Here is a 25,012-nt window from a genome sequence, read left to right as displayed (position 1 = left end):
CAAGGTAGCTTCAGGTGACGAACATGCAAAGCAAAAGTCAAGATCCTCTTGAAAACAGATCTTCCAACACAGATGATGTATCTTCCTGATCCATCAAAAAAGTTTGTGGCAGCCAGTTCTCTAAGCCATGCCAATCCCAAGAAAAGATCCTGGTATCGCAGCAAGCCTTTTAAGCCTCATGGCCTCTGCTCAAGCTTTCGTGCACATACCTGCCAGCTGATTCGCAGTCTTAGAAAAAGAGACGGTCATCTAAAACGAGGCACGGTGTCCGTTATCACATACACAAGAGCAGGCCAGAGCCATCATCTGCTGAAGTTTGCCAAGAGTCCACATTCTTCATTTAAGCTTCACACTTCCAGGGCATCCACTTTATACGGCCAAGGTGCCAAGGAGTCTATGGGGAGCAGCCAAAATTGGAAAGGGATGATGGGAGAGCATCTAAAACTGCTGGGAGGTGGTGGAAAGAGAGCGAAGGTGTCATTCACATACGCACATAGTCTGGGATTTTCCAACCTTATTTTTTCTGACGATTGTTGCGGTTTGTAAGCGATAGAACATTGGTGTCCAACTCTGGCCACTTTTAAGACCCGTGGACTTCAACACCCAGAATTCCCCAGCCAGCATGGTTGTGTGGCCAACGTTAGATACCCCTTCTATAGAAGAGGAAAAAATGAGGTTGTATCCATTGAAATTTTTATTGTTGCTGCAGGAGTTCCTCTGACAGACTGGGAAGGTTCTGGTGGATATCTCCACTCCGAGAATTCTGCCACTGATCTAGTCAACCTCAAGGAAAGCACCCACGGACCAGTTTAAGGTCTGCCTGACGTTTTGGAGATGGCTGATCTTTTGCCAAGAACAACACAAAGGGACATTACTCATATTCACGTAGACAGTGCAAGGACAAGACAATGACATTTTTCCATCTGCTGTGTGTCTGTAAACAAACACACATGCATACACTCACACATACACACACCAGCCTCCAAATGCTAGGCAGTAGGCCCTTGCTAAAATAGTTCCCTCTTTGCTACCCCAGCTTACACTCACATATTAGTCATTTCAAAACACTTGCTTCCTTCACTGCAATCTCTGCCCAATTTCAGACCCTCAAAATAATTTATTTTTGTGTTATTCTTGGGCACACCAATTATCTTTCTATATACCTTGCCCATTAATCCCAGCAGTTATTGATACACAAAGAGGGTAGGCTTCTCAAAGAAATATGTGTACTTAGCATGCATACCTCCTCTTTAATGAGCTGATATAATGAGCACTGTCGGGCTTTAGGCCAGACTCAATAATAAATCTCAACTTTGCAAAACCTAATTGTGGCGTTCAGGAAGTTACTGAGGACAGAAGCCCACAGTTGCAGTAAAATTACTTTATTATAGCAATAGCACTTAGACTTGTATACTGCCCCATAGTGTTTTACAGCGCTCTCTGGGCGGTTTACAACGTCAGCCTATTGCCCCCAACAATCTGAGTCCCCATTTTATCGACCTCGGAAGGATGGAAGGCTGAGTCAACCTTGAGTCGGTCAGGATCGAACTCCTGGCAGTGGACAGACTTAGCTGGCAATATTGCATTCCATTGATTAATTGTTCTCAGTATCAGGAAATTTCTCCTGAGTTCTGGGTTGGATCTCCCTCTGATGAACTCCATTGCTTTTTGTCCTACTCTCAGGTGGTTTGGAGAATAAGTTGATTCCTCTTCTCTGTGACAGCCTTTCAGGTGCTGGAAGACAGTTATCCTGTCCCCCTTAATCCTTCTCTTTGATAGGCTAGGCATAGCTATCTTCCTCAACCATTCATCATATGGTTTAGCCTCCAGGCCCCTTAGCATCTTTTTTGCTGTTTACCATACCTTTGACTGGTGGTTTTGGGCAAGTCCTGACCAGTCTAGCCTACCTTACAGGGGTATTATGATTATAAGACAGATTAATCATGGATGGATGGCTTTCTTGTAAATGTTTCACTTTTCCCTGATCTTACAGGAGGGTGGGGAGTGATATGATGTCTGATAAGGCTTGGCCAGCTTTGCAAAAAAGTAGTGAGTATATTCCATGCAGGAGGAGGAGCAGGAGGAGGAGGAGGAGGAAGGAGGAGCAGGAGGAGAAGGAGAAAGAGAAGGAGAAGAAGAAGAATAGGAGCCTGAGTGGCGTAGGAGGCTAATGCCTCCTACTAAGACAGCATTTAACATCCAGCTGCCTGCAATTACTGCGAGTTTAATTCTCACCAGGCTCAAGGTCGACTCAGCCTTCCATCCTTTCTAAGGTGGGTAAAATGTGGGCCCGGTTTGTGGGGGCAATAAGCTGACTTTGTATAAAATATACAAAAGTATGAAGGCTATTGCTTAACGCATTGTAAGCCGCCCTGAGTCTCCGGAGAAGGGCGGCATATAAAAATAAATAAAAATAAAAAATAAATAAAATAAAATAAAATAAAATAAAATAAAATAATAAAATAAAATAAAATAAAATAAAATAAAATAAAATAATAAAATAAAATAAAATAAAATAAAATAAAATAAAATAAAATAAAATAAAATAAAATAAAATAAAATAAAATAAAATAAAGTAAAGTAAAATAATAAAATAATAATAATAATAATAATAATAATAATAATAATAATAATAATAATAATAATAATATGATGATGATGGTTTCACTTCTCAGATGAAAAGTTTTGTTTCTTGAATACATTTTCAAGAAAAAAAAAACCAAGAAAGTCCAATTGCCTTTTGGAAATGCATCTTTGGAGATCCCTGCTGCATCCTAGTGGTGAAGGCTTGCTTTCCTTTGAGTGAGAAGGGAAGCCAAATAAAGGAAAAACCCAGGAGAAAAATTACCCAGGAGAAATTAAAGCCAAGCATCGAACAGGAGGGCAGCCGAGCTCTTCAACTCCTTTTTGGAAGGGACACGCCCCATACAGGTCAAGAGGGGGAAATGCCGTGACAGGCTCCCCCACAACTTTCCCAGGGTTGCTAAAGGAGGAAACCAGGAGGGATGGTGTTTTGTGGACTTGGCACTTTGCGTCAAATTATGTCTGTCCAGTGAAAGATTAATCCCCGCTGGAAAAGTTGCAAGGGAGATGCCAATGCAAACAGGACTCACTCGGACATTTTTAGTTTCCTTTGCTCTCTCGGTTTTTGCTGACCTGACGGCACTCACTAGACTCCTTGGCTCCTGGGCTGAATAAAGAAGACACAGGGAATGAATGTGTATGCGTGTTTATCTGTGAGAGAGAGGGTGGGGGGAGGGGGGAGAGAGCGAATGGAAGAGGACTTAAAAGAAGAAAGAGGTAGAATATATTGTAATAACTAGATAATGATCACATGTAGAGACTTTGAGTATACAAAAGATTAGTATAGGAAGAGATAGATGATAGAAGATGGATGGATGGATGGATGGATGGATGGATGGATGGATGGATGGATAGATAGATAGATAGATAGATAGATAGATAGATAGATGATAGATAGATAGATAGATAGATAGATAGATAGATAGATAGATAGATAGATAGAATAGAGAGGTAGAGATATTCTTTTCTGTGGTCTTTTGAATCCAATTGTAATATTGTAAAAACTGGATAATGATCACAGTGAGAAACTTTGAGTATATAGAAGATTAGGACAGGAAGGAAGGAAGGAAGGAAAGAAGAAAAAGAAAGAAAGAAAGGAAAGAAAGAAAGAAAGAAAGATTTTTTTCTGTGATTCTGGAAATCCAATTGTAATATAATAATTGGATAGTGATTATAGCCAAAGACTTTGAATATATAAAAGATTAAAACAGGATAGATAGATAGATAAATAGATAGATAGATGATAGATAGATAGATAGATAGATAGATAGATAGATAGATAGATAGATAGAATAGAGAGGTAGAGATATTCTTTTCTGTGGTCTTTTGAATCCAATTGTAATATTGTAAAAACTGGATAATGATCACAGTGAGAAACTTTGAGTATATATAAGATTAGGACAGGAAGGAAGGAAGGAAGGAAGGAAGGAAAGAAAGAAAGAAGAAAGAAAGAAAGAAAGAAAGAAAGAAAGAAAGAAAGAAAGAAAGAAAGAAAGAAAGAAAGAAAGAAATATTTTTTTTCTGTGATTCTGGAAATCCATTTGTAATATAATAATTGGATAGTGATTATAGCCAAAGACTTTGAATATATAAAAGATTAAAACAGGATAGATAGATAGATAGATGATAGATAGATAGATAGATAGATAGATAGATAGATAGATAGAAGATAGATAGATAATTTTTCTGTGATTCTTTGAATCCAAGAACTCCATGACCCATTCAAACTGCTATGATTTGGAGTATTTTTCAACCTGCCCGTTGAAAAAATAAGAGGAAAGAGGCGGTGAGGTTTAGCCTACAGCAGCTGAAGATTTGTTTCTTTTTGTTTGTCCCTTGTTGCCGAGTATCTGTCTGAACATCTTGGGAACTGATAGATCTGCACTTCATCCCAAGAGGGTTTTCTAAGCCACAGTGCCCCAGACATTTTGGTGCCTTGTGACTTGTCTAGAGACAGATATATCGAAGTGAACATTGGGCCAGAGAAAGTCCTCCTGAACGAGAGCTGCATCAAAGCGAACTTTTTTGATAGGTTGATGTTGGAGGTGTATGAACAGATGACGCATCAAAAAAATAAATATTCCTTGGATTTGGTCTGGGAGAACCATTGTCTCAAAAGAGAAACAATACATATTTTCATAAATAGGGTGTTGTGTGTGAATTCCTCTCTCGGAAAGAAAATATTTTAACAGGATAATAGAGTTGGAAGGGACCTTTGAGGTCCTCTAGTCCAGCCCCCTACTCAAACAGGAGACCCTATGCAATTCCAGACAAGTGGCTGTCCAATCTCTACCTAAGTGGAAAGTTTGCTAAACCTAGATTTTCCCATGAGAGTTTAATCCAAGATCAAAGCCATTCTATTTATATGATATGCGTATACACACACATACACATAAATATGCACACAAGAGATAGATAGATGATAGATAGATAGATAGATAGATAGATAGATAGATAGATAGATAATGATAGATAGATAGATAGATAGATAGATAGATAGATAGATAGATAGATAGATAGATAGATAATAGTGGATCTATCGAGTGGATGTGACTCCACTGAGCTAGGGCTGTAGAAAAATCTTGGTTACGTAGGAAAAACCTGGCTAAAAGAAAAACATACATAAAACCTACGAAAAAGTAAGAGAAAAGAGATATTGTACCTTTACAGGGAGGATACATGAGATGTAGGTGTGGCTTACTGATGATGGCTAATGAACCAGAAATAGATCTATATAAGTCTCTCACTAGGCAGCATAGGGCAGCATAGGGCCTGCTGGCTGCCAGAAGGAAAAAAGCCCAGAATCGAGTGGATGTGACTCCACTGAGCTAGGGCTGTAGAAAAATCTTGGTTACGTAGGAAAAACCTGGCTAAAAGAAAAACAGATAGATAGATAGATAGATAGATAGATAGATAGATAGATAGATAGATTATATAAAATGGCTTTCTCTTATTTATAACTTTGCTGATATATGTAATCAAGCACTTATGCTTTGTTTTTTGAGTAGTGGTTTGAAGGGCTGGAGGTTGCCCACCCACGTCAACCCATTGCATGTATAACCTTTATTTTCACTTTTAAAACCTCGTTCGTTGGATGGAAACAAAACCCCACCCTCGGCGTGACTCGGATTTATAAGAAGCAGCTTCCATTGCTGCTCATGGAGGGGTTTTTTCCCCTTAAGCTTCGCATTTATTTATGTGTGTCAAAGAGGCATGAAGGTTGTTTTAAATCTCATTTTCTGGATTGCAGGAACAGGTTTAATTGGGCGGGCCTCTGCTTCTCATAAGCAGGCATCACCAGCAGTGGTGGGTTCCTCCTGGTTCGGTCCGGTTTGGCCGAGCCGGTAGCGGTGACGATATGATGTCACCGAACCGGTTCTCCCCCCCCCGCCCCCCCCACCCCACCTCCACGTTATTCTTACCTTTTATTTGGTCCCACCCCCAATCTATTGCTGCCTCCTGAGTCCCAGCTGATGACTAGAGGGAAAAAAACTGTTTAAACTCTTGCCGTGGGGCTTCAAAGGGCCGTCCTACAGCTGATCAGTGTTAAAAGCAAACAAATGAGTCAGGTTGTAAGTGCGAGGACTGGTCGTAAGTGTGAGGACCTTCCAGAAATGACTGACCAGCTAGCCACGCCCACCTAGTCACATGACCTCCAAGCCACACCCACAAAATAAGCCACGCCCACATAACCGGCAGTAAAAAAATTTAGAACCCACCCCTGATCACCAGCCCAATGCAATGGGGAAGTGCAATGAAATGACACCTTTTGTTCTTACTTGGATCCCAGTTATGATTTCTTCGATTAGATCTGTCAGAGGTGCATGCAGTGGTGTGCTAGAAAATGTTTAACAACCAGCTCTCTGAAAAGAAAATGGATTGGTTGATTATTATCTATCTATCTATCTATCTATCTATCTCTAACCTCTTCTCTGAGAACCAAGAGCAACACGTGGAATTATTCTGGGTAGTTTCTTTATTGTTATTCACCTACAAACAGAATCTTGCCAAACTAAAACAGCTGTCTGCAATAAATATAGACATACTCTGTGAACTGCTAGGAAGGAGCCGCCATAGCCATCTTCCTGCCCACCAGACATTTATGAAGGTTGCCATGTCCCGGAGTCATATAATTATTTTTTGTGAACTTCTGACAAGCAAATGGGGAAGACAGATTCACTTGCCAACCGTGTTATTAATTTAAAAACTGTAGAGATTCTCCCATGGCAAGAAAAGTCATAAAATGGGGCAAGCAAGACTCACTTAACAACTGTCTCGCTTAGCAAGAAAAATTTTGGGCTCAGTTGTGGTCATAAGCCGAGGGCTACCTGTACATCTTTTGTGGCTACCTTCACCCCAAAGGTCATTTTGCGAAGCAACTCCCAACACCTCCAGGCCTTGCTGATACTGCTGGTTCCATTACCACGGCTACACCACAAAGGACAAACAACTGATGCCCCATCCACCATGGTTCAGCTCTGCTCTTAATTGGCTCCCCAAATTCCAGAAAATTTAACTGTCAACTCTTGCAAGTCGGTATCGACTAGCTCCAACACACCACTGGGTGCATATGACAGGATCCCAAACGATTCCCTCTTCTTCTCTTTTTGTGGTGATCATGCAGAATCTGCAAAATCTCTCCTGACACTGTGGCAAAGGTGTGTGAAACAGACTGGGAGTTCTTATGATGCGGCGGAGATGCTTAGACGCTTCACTGCCCCTGCTGTGGAAAGCTGAGCAACAATCAGCTCCTTTGTCTCTGGCCTCAGTTGGTCTTTTCTGGCTGCAAGGAGGGAGGGAAGACAACGACAGCGGTTTTGGAACAGGAAACAATTGCTTGGAGCAGGAAGCAATTTCTGCTCTGCATCCATCAGTCTCTCTAGAGTCTGGTTTTCAACATTCACTCATCTTCTAGCACAGCCGAAAAGCACAATTCCAGCTTGGGGATAAGGCCGGAGAAGCTGCCCACCCCAGATTCCCTCTTGGTGTCATTTGAGGTCAGGCACTCCCCACCTTCCCAAACTCATCCCTAAATCAGTGAATGGAAGCCCTGTGCGTGAACCACTCTCCTTGGGGCGTTGAGTCAATGTACTATAACAATAGCAGGCATTTTCTGGAATCCGAGGGAGTCTGTAACTCTCCCTAAGATCAGATCCAAAAAGTTGGGCAAGGCTGGATCATCTGAGATGCTGTGGGAGATAGCCGTGAGTTACCTTGCAGGGTGATCCGAGGACAGCCAAGGTATCTGCCGAGCGCTTTGAGCGTTCTCAAAGTGCTGTGTAAGACTCAAGGATTCCTTGGAGAATTAAGCCCAGCCCTGGCAACCGAGTCCTTCAAAAAGAGCTGTAGCAATGGGCATGACTCACCCTCCCTTGATACCATCGCCCGTCCCAGACAGCTCGCAACCCCATAATTTGGAAGAACAGTTTTCCCGATGCTTTCCAAAGCCCTGTAGGAATCTTTGTTCCTAAGAATTGCTCTAGCTTGTAGGTGCACCACCCATGGACTGCTTCTTCTGCCCTACTTTATCCCTTTTGCTGGCTCCAGAATACATGCAGAGCAGACTGGAATGAGCCGAGCTAGAAATGGGGGCCACTTCGACATTTTGGAATGTTTAAGGAGAAGATGAGTGCCATCCATTTGATGTCTCGAAAACATTTGAAACCAGCTATAATTCACGCCATTTTTCCCAGGGTTTTGCCAGGAAGGTGGTGTTTGGCGTATTTGGTACCTAAAGCTTAAGGCATCACCTCGCAAACCCTAAAACTCCCTCAACGTGGGATAAACGCCCACTCCAATTATGGCACAAACTACAATCTTCCCCCTGCAGCACTCTGAAGAGGAGACACACATACACAGAGAGACGCACAACACTTCGGAAATGAACAGTGAAAAGCAGAAGAAAACTCATACTAACATTAAGAAAGATTCACAGAAAGTGTGATGGGATTTGTGCAGCAACGGAAATAATTTGCAAGGATAGAAAAGTATGGAGAGTGGTTTAAAACTCATTAAAACTCTTCCCTTTTTTTTATGTCATGCCCTTAATTTATTTATTTTTTTGCTTAATATTTCCTATTGCTTTTCTGCGGGGATGAACCACATCCCTTAAACTGTTTGCAACTAGAAGGCAGCAGTTACAGCATGGGGATTTGAGCCTTTATATAGCTTTTTCTTTTTTCTTTTAATTACTACTTGTCCCTCTCTCTGCTTAAAATGAGTTCCCAGTCCTCTTGGAAGTTGGAGAAAGCTTGAAAACAAATGGGTCACTTGAGTTCCTACCTGATCATGTGAGCTTCAACTCGGATTTCCATACCTGTCTTTCCTCTTTCCTCCTTTTATCCTTAATCATGAACTCCCTTGATAAAACAAGTTCTTTCAAAAACCTTGTAATTGGAAAAGGAATAAATGCCCTTAATTAGAACTAAGTAATCCTGCGCTCCTGCTTTGTGTAACCCCCAGGGAGTTTTCCACCATGTAGGATTTGCATTTTGTTTTTAACCATTTTTCTCTAAGCATTTGTGTATGCATGCCTGCAAACTCCTGGAAACTCAATATCTGACTTTTTTTTTTTTTACCCTCTGCCATTAAGAAGAGACTAAAATAGTGGAAAGCAAGCATGTATTGCTAGCCGACATACAAAGAGGTCACATATTCTCAGTTCTCTGGCCAACTCTACAGCAGCTTCTGAAAAATCAGTCGGGGCCATGAAAATGCAGTAAGATATAGAAGAAGATATATTTTTCTATCTGAAGGCTTTTTGCTGGCCACAGTAAAGCTCCCTCTTCAAGTAACACAATAGTCAAATCGTAGAATGTTCTCAATTTTATTACTTAAAATGAAACATCTATCTTCTTTAAGCTTTTTTTTTTCATAATTAGGGTTAGGACAATTAATGACTTGCTTTTGAAAAACACTTTTAGAAATAACAGAATCATCAAAGATATAATCCAGCCTAAATTAAACATGGCTAAATTCCTTTGCATTCAGTGAGTGAGTGAAAATATCTGATTAGATCTTAGAAGGATGCCGGAATGTAACACACCATTGCTCATTGGTGGCTTCTGCTTTCTTGGGGGGAAATAGTGAGATTTGAGAGATGACCTCCTGTTGCATTTTACTAAGCTATTCTTAGATATTCTTCATATTTCCCGTGAGATTTATGACACTCCCATCAAAGTTACATCAGTCTGCAAACCTGGGATGCTTTGTCCTCTGAACCTGCCCTATTGAACTCAAATTCCTGTTCAAACCCACATTCATAAGATCAGGGTAAACATCTCCATTCTTCAACCTTTTGAGGCATTAGACTCACTTTATCTCAGAACTTCAATCTGAGATTTGTATAGAAGGCGGCATTAAGCGTGTCATCATTTTGGAGTCATCCTTGAATTCCATTGACCTTTATCTAGCGCCAATTTAGCCTTGATTGTTAGTTGACTAGACCCACAGTCGGCAACCTTAAAAACTCAAAAGAGCCACAAAGGTCCTAACCGGAAGCCCCCCGTTCAATTCTGGAGTCGACCGGAAGTCCAGTTCCACCACCATAGAGTCTCCTCCTAGCATGGCGTCCTTTCCTCTGCCGACTGGAAGTCCGGTTCCCCCACCATAGAGTCTCCTCCTAACGTGGCGTCCTTTTTCCTCTACCTGAAAGAGCCACATGCGGCTCCAGAGCCACAGGTTGCTGACCTCTGGACTAGACTCTTGTATTAGGGACAGCAATAATAAACTCTGCTGTACTTCAAAGTCAACAAATGGTGCTGGTTATTTGCACCTGACAATTTAATTTTTTCTCCCAATCCTTTTTTCTCTGATATAAATTATGCTTTGGTGGCCAAGGCTGTGTAAAATAATTGGGAATGAGAATAGTGGCAGATAGAAGACAGAATTTCTGGCTTTTGGAGAAAGGTGTTTTGGATACCACATAAAGTCTACTTTTTTTTTTCTTTCTCAAAATGGTGGGAAAATGAAGTTCTGATGGACCAACCCACAAAATGTACTTAAGACCCGATTTTGACGTTCGGACAGCCACCCCTTCCCTCTCTGCAGTCATGTGATTGTGTTTTGGCCATTTGGCAACTGCCTCGCATTTACAGCTGTTTGCAGCATCCTATGAGCCACATGACCACAATTTTCAGTCTTTTTTTCTGGTTTCCCACATTTATTTCCAGTTTTTGGCAAAAAAAAACCCAAAATCAAACAGCCATTGGATGAAAGGGCTTCACTTCATGACCATGGTGTTTTCATCATGACTATCAAAAAGAGGTCTTAAAATTGAGCACAGGGACATGATGATCCATTAACATCCACAACGACATACATAATTCCGAGATCAAGTACGGTTGTAAAGAATTACAAAAGGGCTTTCCTCTTTTTTCTGTGTTCGTACAGATCCCCTCTCTCCATATTTTCATTCTGTTATAAAAAAAAAACTGAACGGTGACCATCAAGTTAAACAATTGCATTAGCATTTTAGGTTTAGGGTGGAGGATATAAAATTTATAGATAGCATCTCACCAATTGAAGGACACCCCATAGAATAATACACCAAGCAACAGAGGAAAAATAAAGAATTTCCTTTTCATGTCTCTTTCATGTTGCTATCAGCATTCACGCTTGACTTAAAATAGCTAAGAAGCAATGGGTGGAAGCTCCTCAGAGGAAGATCCAAGATCCAACCTGGAAGTAAGGAGGAATTTCCTGACAGTGAGAACAATTAGTCAATGGAACAGCTTGCCTCCCAGAGTTGTGGGTGCTCCATCATTGGAGGTTTTCAAGAGAAGATTGAACAACCATTTGTCTGGAATGATATAAGGCAGAGATGGCTAACCTTTTTGCCATCGCGTGCCAGGAAGGGGGGAGCGGGGGAGGTTCGCGTGCACATGTGCCCACACCCATAATTCTATGCACCCCGCCCCGCGCATGCGACCCCCCCTTCCCCCTGCTCCTAGCACACGATGGCCCGGTAGGCTCATTTTTCTTTCTCACCTGGCTCCAGATCCTCTCTATGCATCTGGGGAGGGTGAAAACAGCCTTCCCCACCCCCTCGGATGCCCAAAACGGCCCGTTTCCCAACTTCTGGTTGGACAGGAAGTGACTTTTTTGCTGTCCCCAGCCTCCAGAGACTCCGACGCATGCGCACCGGAGCTGAGTTAGCGTGCCAGGCAACATGGCTCCACGTGCCGCCTGTAGCACGCGTGCCATAGGTTCGCCATCACGGGTATAAGGTCTCCTGCATAGGCTGGGAGTTGGACTAGAAGACCGCCAAGGTTCCTTCCAGGCCTATAATTCTAAATACAGCTCTTAGCCAGACAGACCAAATTTTACTGTAGGAAAAAGTGGATAGGGTATATCGCCAAGCTACGAATAAGGAAACAAGAAAATTAAAAGCATTGGAAATGGCATTTGATGTGTTAAATTGTTGGTTTGTGTTATGAAGGGATTCAGTTAGGTGAGGTTCCAACGCTGGAGTTGTCAAAGTCCCAGAATTAACCCCCCCCCCCCAAAAAAACAAGAACATCTCAACAGTTCTTATTCACAAAAATAAATGGGAATACTTAGAGTTTCTGATTTCTTCTCTTGCATACAGGTAGTCTTAACTTAAAACCATTCATTTAATGATTGTTCAAATTTAAGAATATCACTGAAAAAGTCACTTATGACTGTTTTTCACACTTACAACCATTACAGCATCCCCACGTTTGCATGATCAAAATTCAGATACTTGTCAACTGATTCATATTTATGACGGTTGCAGTGTCCTGGGGTCATGTGATCATCTTTTTGCGACAAGCAAAGTCAATGAGGAAGCCAGATTCAATTTAACAACTATGTTACTAAATGAACAATTCCAGTGATTCACTTAACGGCTATGGCCGTGATAGCAAACCTATGGCACGGGTGCCACAGGTGGCACACGGAGCCATATCAATGGGCATGTGAGCGTTGCCATAGCTCAGCTCCAGCACGCATGCCAGCCAGCTGATTTTTGGGCCTTTCAGTCCCACCCGGAAGTTGGGAAATGGGCTGTTTCCAGCCTCTGGATGGCCTCCTGGGGGGTGGGGAAGGCCATTTTCGCCCTCCCCAGGCTCCTAGAAAGCCTCTGGAGCCTGGGGAGGGTGAAAAACAGGCCTACCGGGCCTACCCTTAACGATTTCATTTAGCAACAGAAATTTTGGGCTCGGTTGTAGTCATAAGTCGAGGACTACCTGTACTTCTCCCAAACGTTCAGTGACGTTGGCTAGGAATGTTAGGAGTTGCTTCCCATCTCAATCCAGGTTGGGAAAAATGCCTTTAAAGCATAGCCTGGTTGTGAATCACCTTGGCAAGTCCAAACAGATCAGTTTTAGTGGAGCCTTCGTGCAGTTGAGCCAATCTCAAATATTGACGTTGTGAAGTTTCACAACCTGCACTACTGGGTTATAAATATTGGTTAGCATAATTGATAAAAAAATGCATCATGTAGTCTTCCACTTGTGATCAAAAGCTTTAGGCAAGCTTTTTTTTTTTTTTTTTTTTTTAATTCATACAAAACAAGAGTTTCTCCAACTTGGTATAACTTGACGTGTGAATTTCAGTCCTCAGCATCTGTTTTGGACCATGATGACCAGAACTGGACACAGTATTCCAAGTGCAGTATAATAAGTACTACTGTGTTTCCCCGAAAATAAGACCCTGTCTTATATTTTTTTTGAACCCTGAAATAAGCGCATGGCCTTATTGCCATGCGCTCAAAAGCCCAATTGGGCTTATTATCAGGGGATGTCTTTTTTTTTTTTTTTTGCTTTAATTTATATGCCGCCCTTCATGGAAGCATCTTCAGACAATGCTGGGCTCCCTCAGCTAAGAAACAAAGATGAGCAAGCCTTCACCTTTATTTTTTTTTTTTATTTATTTATTTTGATTTATATGCCGCCCTTCTCCGGAGACTCAGGGTGGCTTACAATGCGTTAAGCAATAGCCTTCATACTTTTGTATATTTATACAAAGTCAGCTTATTGCCCCCACAATCCGGGTCCTCATTTCACCTACCTTTGAAAGGATGGAAGGCTGAGTCAGCCTTGAGCCTGGTGAGATTTGAACTTGCAGTAATTGCAAGCAGCAGTTGTTAATAACAGTGCTTTAGTCCACTGTACTACAGGCTCTTTTGGGGCCAACAGGGTATCACTTCTCACAATCTTGATGCTATCCCAGGGTTGATGCAAACTGAGGGCTGCGGTTGGCTTTTTTGGCATCTGCAGCACACTGCTGGCTCCATATTTAAGTGGTGGTCTATCTCTGCATTTGGTTTTTCCTGCCTTACTTTTCTCATCACTGAATTGAATTATTTTTTGTGTAGGGCCCAATGCTGAAGCTTGTCAAGATATTTCTGAATCTTAAGTCTGTCTTGCAAAGTGTTAGCAATTCCTAGCGTGGTGTCATCTGCCTTGGTAGTACAGTGGTCTAAAGCACCCTGTTATTAAGACCAGCTGCCTGCAATTACTGCAGGTTAGAATCTCTCCAAGGCTCAAGGTTGACTCAGCCTTCCATCCTTTCTAAGGTAGGTGAAATGAGGACCCAGTTGTGGGGGCAATAAGCTGACCTTGTATAAATATACAAAAGAATGAAGGCTATTGCTTAGCGCATTGTAAGCCGCCCTGAGTCTCCGGAGAAGGGCGGCATATAAATCAAATAAAAAAAAATATTTTTTTTTGATGAATTCCCCCTCTATTCCTTCATCTAAATGATTTATGAAGATGTTGAAGAACACTGGGCCTAAGACAGAGCCCTGGGGTTACCCCACTGCATACTTCCCTTTGTATAGTAGATTATTTTCACCAAACAATTTCAGGTTTGTAACTTTTCACCAAAGGAAAAATTCAGCTCCTTCTCTTGTTGCCAAAGTTGAAATCTCCTCTCTCAAACCACAGTTTGCATTTCAAAGGAATATCCATTAGATTTTTTTTTTTTAAACTAATTTTTTTAAGAAGACAGTTTTCCCATGACAGCTTAGAATTCTTTAAGGTCACATTTTTAAAAACTTGGAACTAAACCTAATGGGTGGAAAAGGTACAGCATAAAAAGCGGTAGAAACCAACAGCATTGGAAAAAGAATTACCTAAAAAGTCTCTTTGCCAATTAAAAGCCTTCAAAACACACAGGTTCAGAATTGGGTGGTGGGGAAGAGAATGGAAGGGAAGAGGAATCTGGGGGTTGGATAGTTCCTGCTGGCTGGACACCCCAAGAAACTCCTGCCAGGGCAGATTTTTAAAAGGAAAAGGGCAGCTGCTGGTTGGCAGAGCTTCAGTTCAGAGGCTTGCATTTTCAGAAATAAATACAGGAGGAAACAGAGGCATGTAGAAATTAGCATGCTTCTTTGAAAGACCAGCAGCCAAACTGACTCCCAGGCAGGGAACCGGAGCACAAAACATCTCCTGGATAAAGCTTTGGCTAGTTTGTCCCAGCAGCAGAAAACAGCTGCGACCCACCACAAATATGCTGCAGCTGGGAGGATGACATCTTTAGAAATGGCTGTGTTCCTTCCCCCACCACCACCAAGGAGGAGTGGACAGTGAAGATGGCAGAATTTGCAAAATGGCAAAGCTGACCTATTTGATTGGAGACAGAACAATGAGTACTTTTTATGAAAGATAGGAAAACTTTCATGAGTTTGTTTGCTGATAAAAATGAACTGGAGATTTCTGGATTAAAATTCTGATTAAAAACTGTTGACAATGGGAAGAAAGGGGTTATATAAAGTAGGTAAAATGGAAAAAGTATGTAGCTGCTGTAAAGAAGATCAGATGCTGCTGCTTTGACTTTTTTCCCCTTTTTCTTCCTTTTTCTTCCTGTTTATCTTATTGTTTCTATCTTTATCTTACTGTTACTAGCACTTTTTCTTTTATCTTTTTTCTTCTACTTTCCTATTTTATATTCTTGTTTTTATTTAAATTATGTAAAATCTCTATCCATCCATCATCTATCTATCTATCTATCTATACATACATACATACATACATACATACATACATACATACATACATACATACATAGCCCTCAATGTACGACCATCATTTGGGACCAGAATTTCCATTCCCTAAGCAATGTAGTTGTTAAATGCATTGCACCTCATTTTACAACCTTTTTCCCATGGTTATTAAGTGAATCACCAAAGTTGTTTAGTGCAATTGTTAATGCAAGCATTAAGTGAATCCAATTCTCCTATTGATTTTGCTTGTCTGAAGCTGGCTTGGAAAGTCACCGATGGCAATCACATGACTCCATTGATGCTGCAACCATTGCAATATCATGCCTGTTGAACCCAAGAGCCCAAATGTTGATCATGTGACCATGGGGATGGGGATGGTTGTAAGTACAAGGACTGGCTGTAAGTCACTTTTTTCAGTGCTGTTGTAACTTGGAATGGTTGCTAAATGAACAGTTGTAAATCAAGGGTTATATATAAGGGGTATATAAAAGAAATGGCTGTCCTGTATTCTGAAGATCTCCAGTGAGTGATTTTGAAAGCAAAGCAGAGGTAAACCCAGTTAGAACCTGGGTAGCAGTGGTGGGTTCCTCTGGTTCCGCCTGGTTCCGCCGAGCCGGTAGCGGTGACGATATGACGTCACCGAACCGGTTTTCTTTGTTCAGGAGCTGGGCCCTCCCGCCCCCCTGCGTTATTCTTACCTTTTATTTGGCCCCATCCCCAATCTATTGCTGCCTCCTGAGTCCCAGCTGATCGGCTAGAAGGAAAAAAACTGTTTAAACTCTTGCAGCGGGGCTTCAAAGGGCCGCCCTACAGCTGATCAGTGTTAAAAGGCAGTGTGGTGGTAGACCAGTGCCTCCAAAAACAAATGAGTAGGCTGGTGCCTGCAAAAACAAATGAGTAGACCAGTGCCTCCAAAAATAAATGGGTAGACCAGTGCCTCCAAAAGTGAATGAGTAGACCGGTGCCTGTAAAAATAAATGGATCGACCAGTGCCTCCAAAAACAAATAGGTAGACCGGTACAATCAAGCAGTTAAAAGCCTGGTAGACCAGTACCTCTGCTAAATCTAAAGAATTGTCACATGACCATCAAGCCACGCCCACAAAATAAGCCATGCCCACAGAACAGGTAGTAAAAAAATTTAAAACCCACCCCTGCTGGGTAGGGCATCCCTGGGAATCCCAGGACTGTAATCCCAGGGTTGTAGACTAGACTAAAGTCACCCAAACATTCAATACCACCCACGTCCCATCATTCTGTCAAGAAACAGGCAGGAAGCTATCTCTGGCAGTCAGGTGTTGTCCCGTTCCAAACTTCTTCCAAATGCATCAGAGTGACAAGTTCCAACCCAACCTGCTCCTTGTTCTGCTGGTTCTACAACTGTGACTTTTAAAAAAAAAAAAAAATCACTAAAGGAAACATTCAGAAAGATGAACTCTGACTGAGGGCCACTTCAACCTCATCTTCTTGGGGGGTTTTTTTGGGGGGAGGGAAATCTTTCTTCTCTGTTCCCAGCAGCTGCTGTCTGACTTTCCTCTGCCCTCTTTTCTTTTGTGCAGAAAGATTTCACGATGCGAGAAGAGCTGCAGCAGAAGGACGTGGAACGCTGGCTGGGATTCATCACCTTCCTCTGTGAAGTCTTTGGCACCATGAGGAGCAGCACCGGGGAGCCCTTCCGTGTACTTGTCTGCCCCATTTACACCTGCCTCAGGGAGGTGAGTCCGATTGGGGGTGGAGGGCACGTCTTCCTTGCTTACGATCCATCCCTGTCCACAGAGCACTTTTGACAAAAGAAAGAAGAGAGCAAACTTGCCTGCCATTGTCAGCTCTGGAAAATTCTGTGTTTTGCAAGATCCCAATTGAGAATGTATAAAATTGCAGGGCACAATATTAGAGGGAATAGAATAACAGAGTTGGAAGGGACCTTGGAGGGACCTTCTAGTCCAATCCCCTGCTTAGACAGGAAACCCTACACCACTTCAGACAAATGGTTATCCAACCTCTTCTTAAAAACTTCCAGTGTTGGAGCATTCACAACTTCTGGAGGCAAGTTGTTCCACTGATTAATTGTTCTCACTGTCAGGAAATTTCTCCTGAGTTCTATTTGGGGACTCCATTGCCTGAAAAGAGGGAGGATTCCTATAGCACCCGATAAATATTGATAAATGTGGCAAAACAACATTTGTTAGAACACAACAAGAGTTGTGCCTTGGTGGCGCAGCGGACTAAAGTGCGGTTAAGTAGCACCAGCTGCCTTCAATTACTGCAGGTTCAAATCTGACCAGGCTCAAGGTTGACTCAGCCTTCCATCCTTCCGAGGTAGGTAAAATGAGGACCCGGATTGTGGGGGCAATAAGCTGACTTTGTATAAAAAAGAACACCGCTTAGGGGGGGCCGAAAGCCCTACTACGCAGGTATAAACAAAAGTATGAAGGTTATTGCTTAACGCATTGTAAGCCGCCCTGAGTCCTCGGAGAAGGGCGGCATATAAATCGAACCAATAAATAAATAAATAAAAATAAATAAACATTCCTTGCCTGGTCAAGGCCTAGCATTTTAACTAAGGGAAACCTTTCATCAGGTAGTCCTACATTTATGATTAGTCACTTGGTGACCATTCAAAGTCAAGTTAGACCCCCAAAAAGCTTCTTATGACCCGAATTCCAAGTTCCAATGACCAGCATCCCATGGTAACGTGACCATATTTTGGGCACTCAGCAGCTGGCCACCATTTATGGTCATACTGTATATAGCATTTATAGATACACGACCTCAATTTATAACATTTTTGCTGGAAACTTACTACATCTGAGGACTCTCAAGCATAACTGTCACTGCTATAGATGGACCCCGGTGGAGGCAGATGGTGGAGGCAGATATAAATTCCAAAGAACCATCAGCCCTTCTATGGACTCTAGGAGATAAATCTAATCAAGGTTTATCTCCTAAAGCCCAAAGTTAATAAAAAAAAAGGACTAAGGGTGACATGGTAGCAGTGTTCCAGTATCTAAGGGGCTGCCACAAAGAAGAAGGAGTCAACCTATTCTCCAAAGCACCTGAGGGAAGGACAAGAAGCAACGGGTGGAAACTAATCAAGGAGAGAAGCAACCTAGAACTAAGGAGAAATTTTCTGACGTTGAGAAAAATCAATCCATGGAATTGGCTTGCCTTCAAAAGTTGTGGTTCCTCCAACCCCAGAGGTTTTTAAGAAGAGATTGGACAACCATTTGTCTGAAATGGTATATGGTGTTTTTTTTTTTTGCTTGAGTAGGGGGTTGGACTAGAAGACCTCCGAGGTCCCTTTCCAACTCTGTTAAAACTGCCTTCTCTCTGATTCCACCAACATCCAACACAGAGACAGCCTGGCTTGAGGTTTCAACAAGACCTTTGTTCAGCCATTTCTGTTACCAATAATCTCCCTCAGTGTCATCACAGCAAAATTCACAAGACGCAGCCAAAAAAACATCCTCTGGAAAATTGTGTGTCGTTCTCTCCTCTCTCTCTCTCTCTCTCTCTCCCCACCCCCAAACTCCCCCTGGTCATGAGCTGCTATTATTGAAGGCAGACAGTCAAAGAGCGATGTCGCCATGAGAAGCATTTGCCTGAGTCATTTCAGCCTTGTCTGCTTTGTTTGGTTTCACTGGTTTTTTTTGTTTTTTTTTTAAATTCCATTCATCTTGGCTTCCATTCTTGGAAAGCGATGGACTTGCGTTCAGTCATAGGCCTGGCCTGAGAAAGCAGCCAGGTTAGCAACTCAATGGAGGAGGATGTACACTGTACGCAACTTCTACATGGGGGCCTGTTCGATCAGGGCTGGGTTAACTCAACAGGGTTCCAGGGTCCTGTTTTTCTGCTGCTTGGAGAAAAATGGCTCCAGTGCTACTTTCACCCACATTGCCACCAACTTTAACCACCACCTCAGATATAATGAGACTACAATTCCCAGAATTCTTCAGTGTAGATAATAGTGAAGGGGCTGGACCAGATTTGAATTCACGTTCGGGCACAGAAAGTGGGGAAATCCTATTCCCTCTTTTCTTGAATAGGTCCTAAGCTGAGGTAGATCCTCCTTCCATCTCAGCTTCTGCTTTTTTTTTTTTTTTTTTTTTGCTTTAATTTATATGCCGCCCTTCTCCGGAGACTCAGGGCGGCTTACAATGCATTAAGCAATAGCCTTCATACTTTTGTATATTTATACAAAGTCAGCTTATTGCCCCCACAACCTGGGTCCTCATTTTACCTACCTTTGAAAGGATGGAAGGCTGAGTCAACCTTGAGCCTGGTGAGATTTGAACTTGCAGTAATTGCAGGCAGCAGATGTTAATAACAGTGCTTTAATCCACTGTACTACATGCTCTTTTTCATGGCCGTGTCCTTTTAGTTGTCTTAGCAAGCAGTAATTTTCCATTGCTTTCCTCCAGGAGGCCTTAAACTAGGATCCTCCCAATGAATTTGGATGTGCAATTCTTACCTTAGATGTATACAATACATTAAACTGGTTGGGTCAATATATTCTGTGAACCAGGGAGACGCATTCACCTATCATAGGATTTTATTTCCATTTTCCCCCGAAAATAAGACAGGATCTTATTTTCTTTTGACCCCTCCAAATAAGGGCTTTGCCATATTATCGGGGAGTCTTATTATTTTCGGGGTGCACAAGTTGGCAAGCGTGGGACTGGATGTCCCGTTGCTGCCGTCGCCTCCCCTCCCTGTTCTTCACACCAGCTGAGCGGTCCAACATGTCCTACCCCACCCCAATGGCAACAGCGGCTTCCCTCCCCCGCCGTCTCTTTATCGAGAGGGGTGGCAGGTGGGGCGGGGGAGAAGCGAGACATGGCTCCCCTTGCCGCCTCTTCTCCCCCTTCGCCGGGCATGGCAGGGCTCCTGCCCCTCGCTTAGCCACCCGCCCCCTTTAGGGATGTAATTTGGGGGTGGCAGGTGGGACGGGCGAGAAGCGGGATGTAGATCTTATCTTTCAAGCTCCATCGCTTTCCTCACCATTTCCAGGAAAACACTCTGTAAAAGAAAACCTTCTCGCGAGTTCAAGAAATTTGATGGATGAATAAGAAAAAAAAGACATTCATGTTCAATTTTATATATAATTTATGGAATGCCAGAACATTCCATTTAAATTAAATATTATTAATGAATAGAATAGAATAGAATAGAATAGAATAGAATAGAATAGAATAGAATAGAATAGAATAGAATAGAATAACAGAGTTGGAAGGGACTTTGGAGGTCATCTAGTCCAACCCCATGCTTAGGCAGGAAACCCTACACCACTTCAGACAAATGGTTATCCAACATCTTCTTAAAAACTTCCAGTGTTGGAGCAGTCACAACTTCTGGAGGCAAGTTGTTCCACGGATTAATTGTTCTCACTGTCAGGAAATTTCTCCTTAGTTGTAAGTTGCTTCTCTTCTTGATTAGCTTCCACCCATTCCTTCTTGTCCTGCCTTCATGTGCTTTGGAGAATAGCTTGATTCCCTCTTCTTTGTGGCATCCCCTGAGATATTGCAACACTGCTATCATGTCTCCCCTAGTCCTTCTTGTCATTAAACTAGACATACCCAGTTCCTGCAACCGTTCTTCATGTGTTTTAGCCTCCAGTCCCCTCATCATCTAAAATGGAAAGAATTCAAAAACAGGGCAGATATCAAACTAACCTGCAAATCCATTTATTGCAGTGTATCAAGGGAGTCAATAAAGAATGAATGCAAAATAAAACAGGTCTTTGCCAGTCTGCTTTGGCTCTGACCTAAGCAAATCTCACTCTTTCAACACCTGAGTTTTTCCTCCAGGAGAAGAATTTCTAAGTGGGTTTTCTTTCCATGTCTCCTTTTCTCTGTTTCTGCAGTTGTTGCAATCTCAGGATATAAAAGAAGATGCGGTGCTTTGCTGCTCAATGGAGGTAGATATTTGGAAATGTTTATCTAACCTATTTCCACCACTTCTTTGCTCAGTAAAGAGGGCTGTTCTTTTCTAGAGAATGCCAAAATTATAAGAGCAAGAATTTGTACAGCCCTTTTACTGCACAAAATCAGAAACTAATATTAGAAGAATCTTTTTAAAGCCATAACAGTATTTATTTATATTTATTATCCTAAGGAGCTGTTTTCATAAATGTTTCCTATAGACCAGGTTTCAAATTTTTTTACTACCGGTTCTGTGGGTGTGGCTTGGTGGGTGTGGCATGGCATGGTGGGCGTGGCTTGGTGGGCACGGCAGGGGAAGGATACTGTAAAATCCCCATTCCCTCCCCACTCCTGGGGGAAGGATACTGTAAAATCTCCATTCCCCCCCCCACTCCAGGGGAAGGATACTGTAAAATCTCCATTCCATCCCCACTCCAGGGGAAGGATACTGTAAAATCTCCATTCCCTCCCCACTCCAGGGGAAGGTTACTGCAAAATCCCCATTTCCTCCCGATCAGCTGGGATTTGGGAGGCAGAGAATAGATGGGGGCGGGGCCAGTCAGAATTTTTACTACCGGTTCTTCGAACGACTCAAAATTTCCGCAACCGGTTCTCCAGAACTGGTCAGAACCTGCTGAAACCCACCTCTGCTATAGACTTATGGCAAGACTGAGAAACTTGCTCTGTTATGCCCAGTCTACCATCATAATACACTTGCTGAGTTTTAGGGTTTAGTGTAGTCAGTGGTACTAGCTGAAAATTTATGATACTGCAGGCCTAAAATTGCTTTAAAAAATACAGGTAGTCCTTGACTTACAACCATTTGTTTATTGACAGTTCAAAGTTACAACAGCAAAGCAAAAAGTGACTTATAACCATTTTTACACTTAACAACCATTTGCATCGTGTGATCAAAATTTGGATGCTTGGCAGCTGACTCACATTTACGACGGTTGCGATGTCTCGATGTCACATGATCCCCTTTTGCAACCTTCTGACAAGCCAAGTCAATGGGGAAGCCAGGTTCACTTAACAACATTGTTACTAACTTAACAACTCCAGTGATTCACTTAACAACTGTGGCGAGAAAGGAAAATGGAGCAAAGCTCATTTAACAACTGTCCCGCTTAGCGACAGAAATTTGTGGCTCAGTTAATGGTTGTAAGTCAAGGACTACTAGTATCTAGAAAATTAACTGAAAAAGCCATTTGTTGATATCATATACCCGTGATATCTGTGTTATTTGATGTTTACTATGGTTCCTTTCTTTTTCTTTTAACTGGCATATTGTAGCCAGAACTTGGGAGAAACATCTCAAAAGTCCAGTGTGGAAATTCATACTGTAAATTGCTTTCTAAAAAAAACAAAGAACAAAGTCCACATTGTGTTGTTTATTCTAAATCCCTAAATCTCAGTATCCAAAATGTATTGTGAGATCTGACTCTTAATAAACATGTACCTAGTTGACCAACATCTGCTCGGACCAATGTGAGGAGGGACAATTTAAAAGTTTGTTACACCTCCTTCCTCCGCCTACCCATCCAAAGCATTCAAACTGCAGAATTCATGGCACACCTTTGTTGGCCTGGAGGACCCCCCCCCCCCCATTCTTTTCTTAGCTCTACTGCCAGAGCTCTGTGCCGTGGGCAAAATGTTAAAATAAAACATCAGAAAAACTCTGAACACACAAAAACACACCTCTTCGCCTGGTATCCATTCCGATGCCTCTCCTAGGGAATTTCTCGCCTTTCCAGCATCCTATAGTTTTATGTTATTTGCCTCTGGCTTTTAAAATGGCAGTTTACAGGGTCTTGTGAAGCATAGAGCAGAGGTGCCCAATCTTGGCCACGTTTAAGACCTTTGGACTTCAACTCCCAGAATTCCCTCAGCCAGCTATGGTTGGCTAGGGGAATTCTGGGAGTTGAAGTCCCCAATTCTTAAAGTGGCCAAGGTTAGACACTCCTGGCATAGAACATAGTTATTTCTAACAGAACCGTGTGCCTCAAAGCAATAACTAAATCGAGCATTTGCAAAAGGAAGCAGAGCCTTCTTCTCTGCCTCTCTTCTTCCCATTGTGGGGGAGAATGGAAAGAAGGGCCAGACGGGGAGGGGAAGCCAGCTGGTCCTCCGCTTTTGACCTCCCTTCTTTCTTCCTCAATAGTTGCAAAGCGCAGGCCGGCTGCTGGAAGAACAGCTTCCCGAGCTGATGACGGAACTGCTGGCCACCGCCCGCGACAAGATGCTGTGCCCCTCGGAGTCCATGCTGACGCGGTCCTTGCTCCTGGAGGTGATTGAGCTGCATGCCAACAGTTGGAACCCCCTGACCCCGACCATCACGCAGTATTACAACAAGACAATCCAGAAACTGACAGCTTGAAGGCAGCAGGCGGGCGCAGCCCAGTGCCGGGAGCAAGACACGCACTTTAAAGAAACAACACAAAACACACATTCAGAATATTCTAAAAGGACGCAGGAGCGCTCGAGTTACAGGGACTGGAGAAGGGACGGCGTGACCGTTCAGTGGTCCGATTCCTAAAAAGACAACCCACAGCATGTTTAAGAATACGTTCGTTGGGGCGAAGCATGTCTTTTTTTCAGTCGCGTCCTCAGGTGCCACCCCCTCCTCCTTTCTTCCCTCTCCTCCCTGCTGTGGTTTTGTTGAAAGTTCCCTTTTATGCAACCCGTGGCTCATCGACTCAACGTCCCGCCAGGCTATTGTTGCGGCTCAGGAGGAACATGGCCGGTTGAATAGCGACTTGGAGGGCAAGAACGGATGGTCTCCGAAGCATTGTAGCAGCTTGCGTTGGCCAACTGGCGGGAGGCAGGCCACAGCAGATGTCTTTGGGGGAGAGGAGGGGGGGGGGACAAAGACAGACCTGTTCCACCCCAGATGCTGGTAACTGACAGCTTTTGTCAAGCCAAAAGAACATCCGCTGTTCATCCCTCCCCGCCTTCCTCTCCTCGTGTCTTCAAAGGTTGGTCTCCTTAGCTGTCCTCTGTGGCTCCCTACCCCAAACCTCATTCTAGATTAGACATTGAGAAGCGATTTTTTTTTCTGCCCTTTTTTGGGGAGGGGGTGTTGGGGGCAAGGTATTTGCATTTGCACTGAATATTATTTTCCTTTGTGGGTTTTTTTCTTCCATTCTATAAATATATGTATATATATATATGTCTGTATATATACATACACATATTCTTATATCAGTGCTTCCCAAACCCGGGTAAATAACCCACCGTTGGGTAAAAGTGTTTTTTTCTTTTTGGTTAAAGGTACACAACCCCATTACTCAATCACAAAAGGGACACTGAAATGGATGGAAAGGGTTTTGTTTTGTTTTTTAACCTATCTTGGGCTGAAAGGACTTTCCAATACGTGGTTTTTGGGAATGAAAGAAAACTTGGGAAGGACTGCCTTAGATGAGCAGACAGCCTGCTCTTTCGTTTTTTGAAAAAGTGAAGTCCGCGATGATGTGAGATTGCAGAGAACATGCAAGGATCCTGAAGGAGAGGGAGCCCAGGCCAAACGCCACTCAAAAAGTATT

The 25,012-nt window shown here is 42.7% G+C and overlaps 1 protein-coding gene across 1 annotated transcript in view; it reads left to right on the top strand.

The window, feature by feature from the left end:
- The window catches only part of CTIF (cap binding complex dependent translation initiation factor), a 114,172-nt gene extending 90,093 nt beyond the window's left edge, over nt 1–24,079 (top strand). Inside the window, exons 9-11 of the mRNA XM_070935998.1 lie at nt 17,109–17,264; nt 21,413–21,466; nt 23,632–24,079. Of these exons, the coding sequence (XP_070792099.1) occupies nt 17,109–17,264; nt 21,413–21,466; nt 23,632–23,847 (426 nt within the window). The 3' untranslated portion in view covers nt 23,848–24,079. The remainder of the gene's footprint in view (nt 1–17,108; nt 17,265–21,412; nt 21,467–23,631) is intronic.
- Nucleotides 24,080–25,012: the final 933 nt, after the last annotated feature.

Source organism: Pituophis catenifer, unplaced genomic scaffold (genome assembly GCF_029215685.1).
Source record: "Pituophis catenifer annectens isolate HBS135680 unplaced genomic scaffold, rPitCat1.0.hap2 SCAF_2, whole genome shotgun sequence".
In the NCBI taxonomy this organism is placed as follows: domain Eukaryota; kingdom Metazoa; phylum Chordata; class Lepidosauria; order Squamata; family Colubridae; genus Pituophis; species Pituophis catenifer.
Note: the sequence above shows the minus strand (reverse complement) of the source record. Positions and strands in the feature narration are given on the sequence as shown.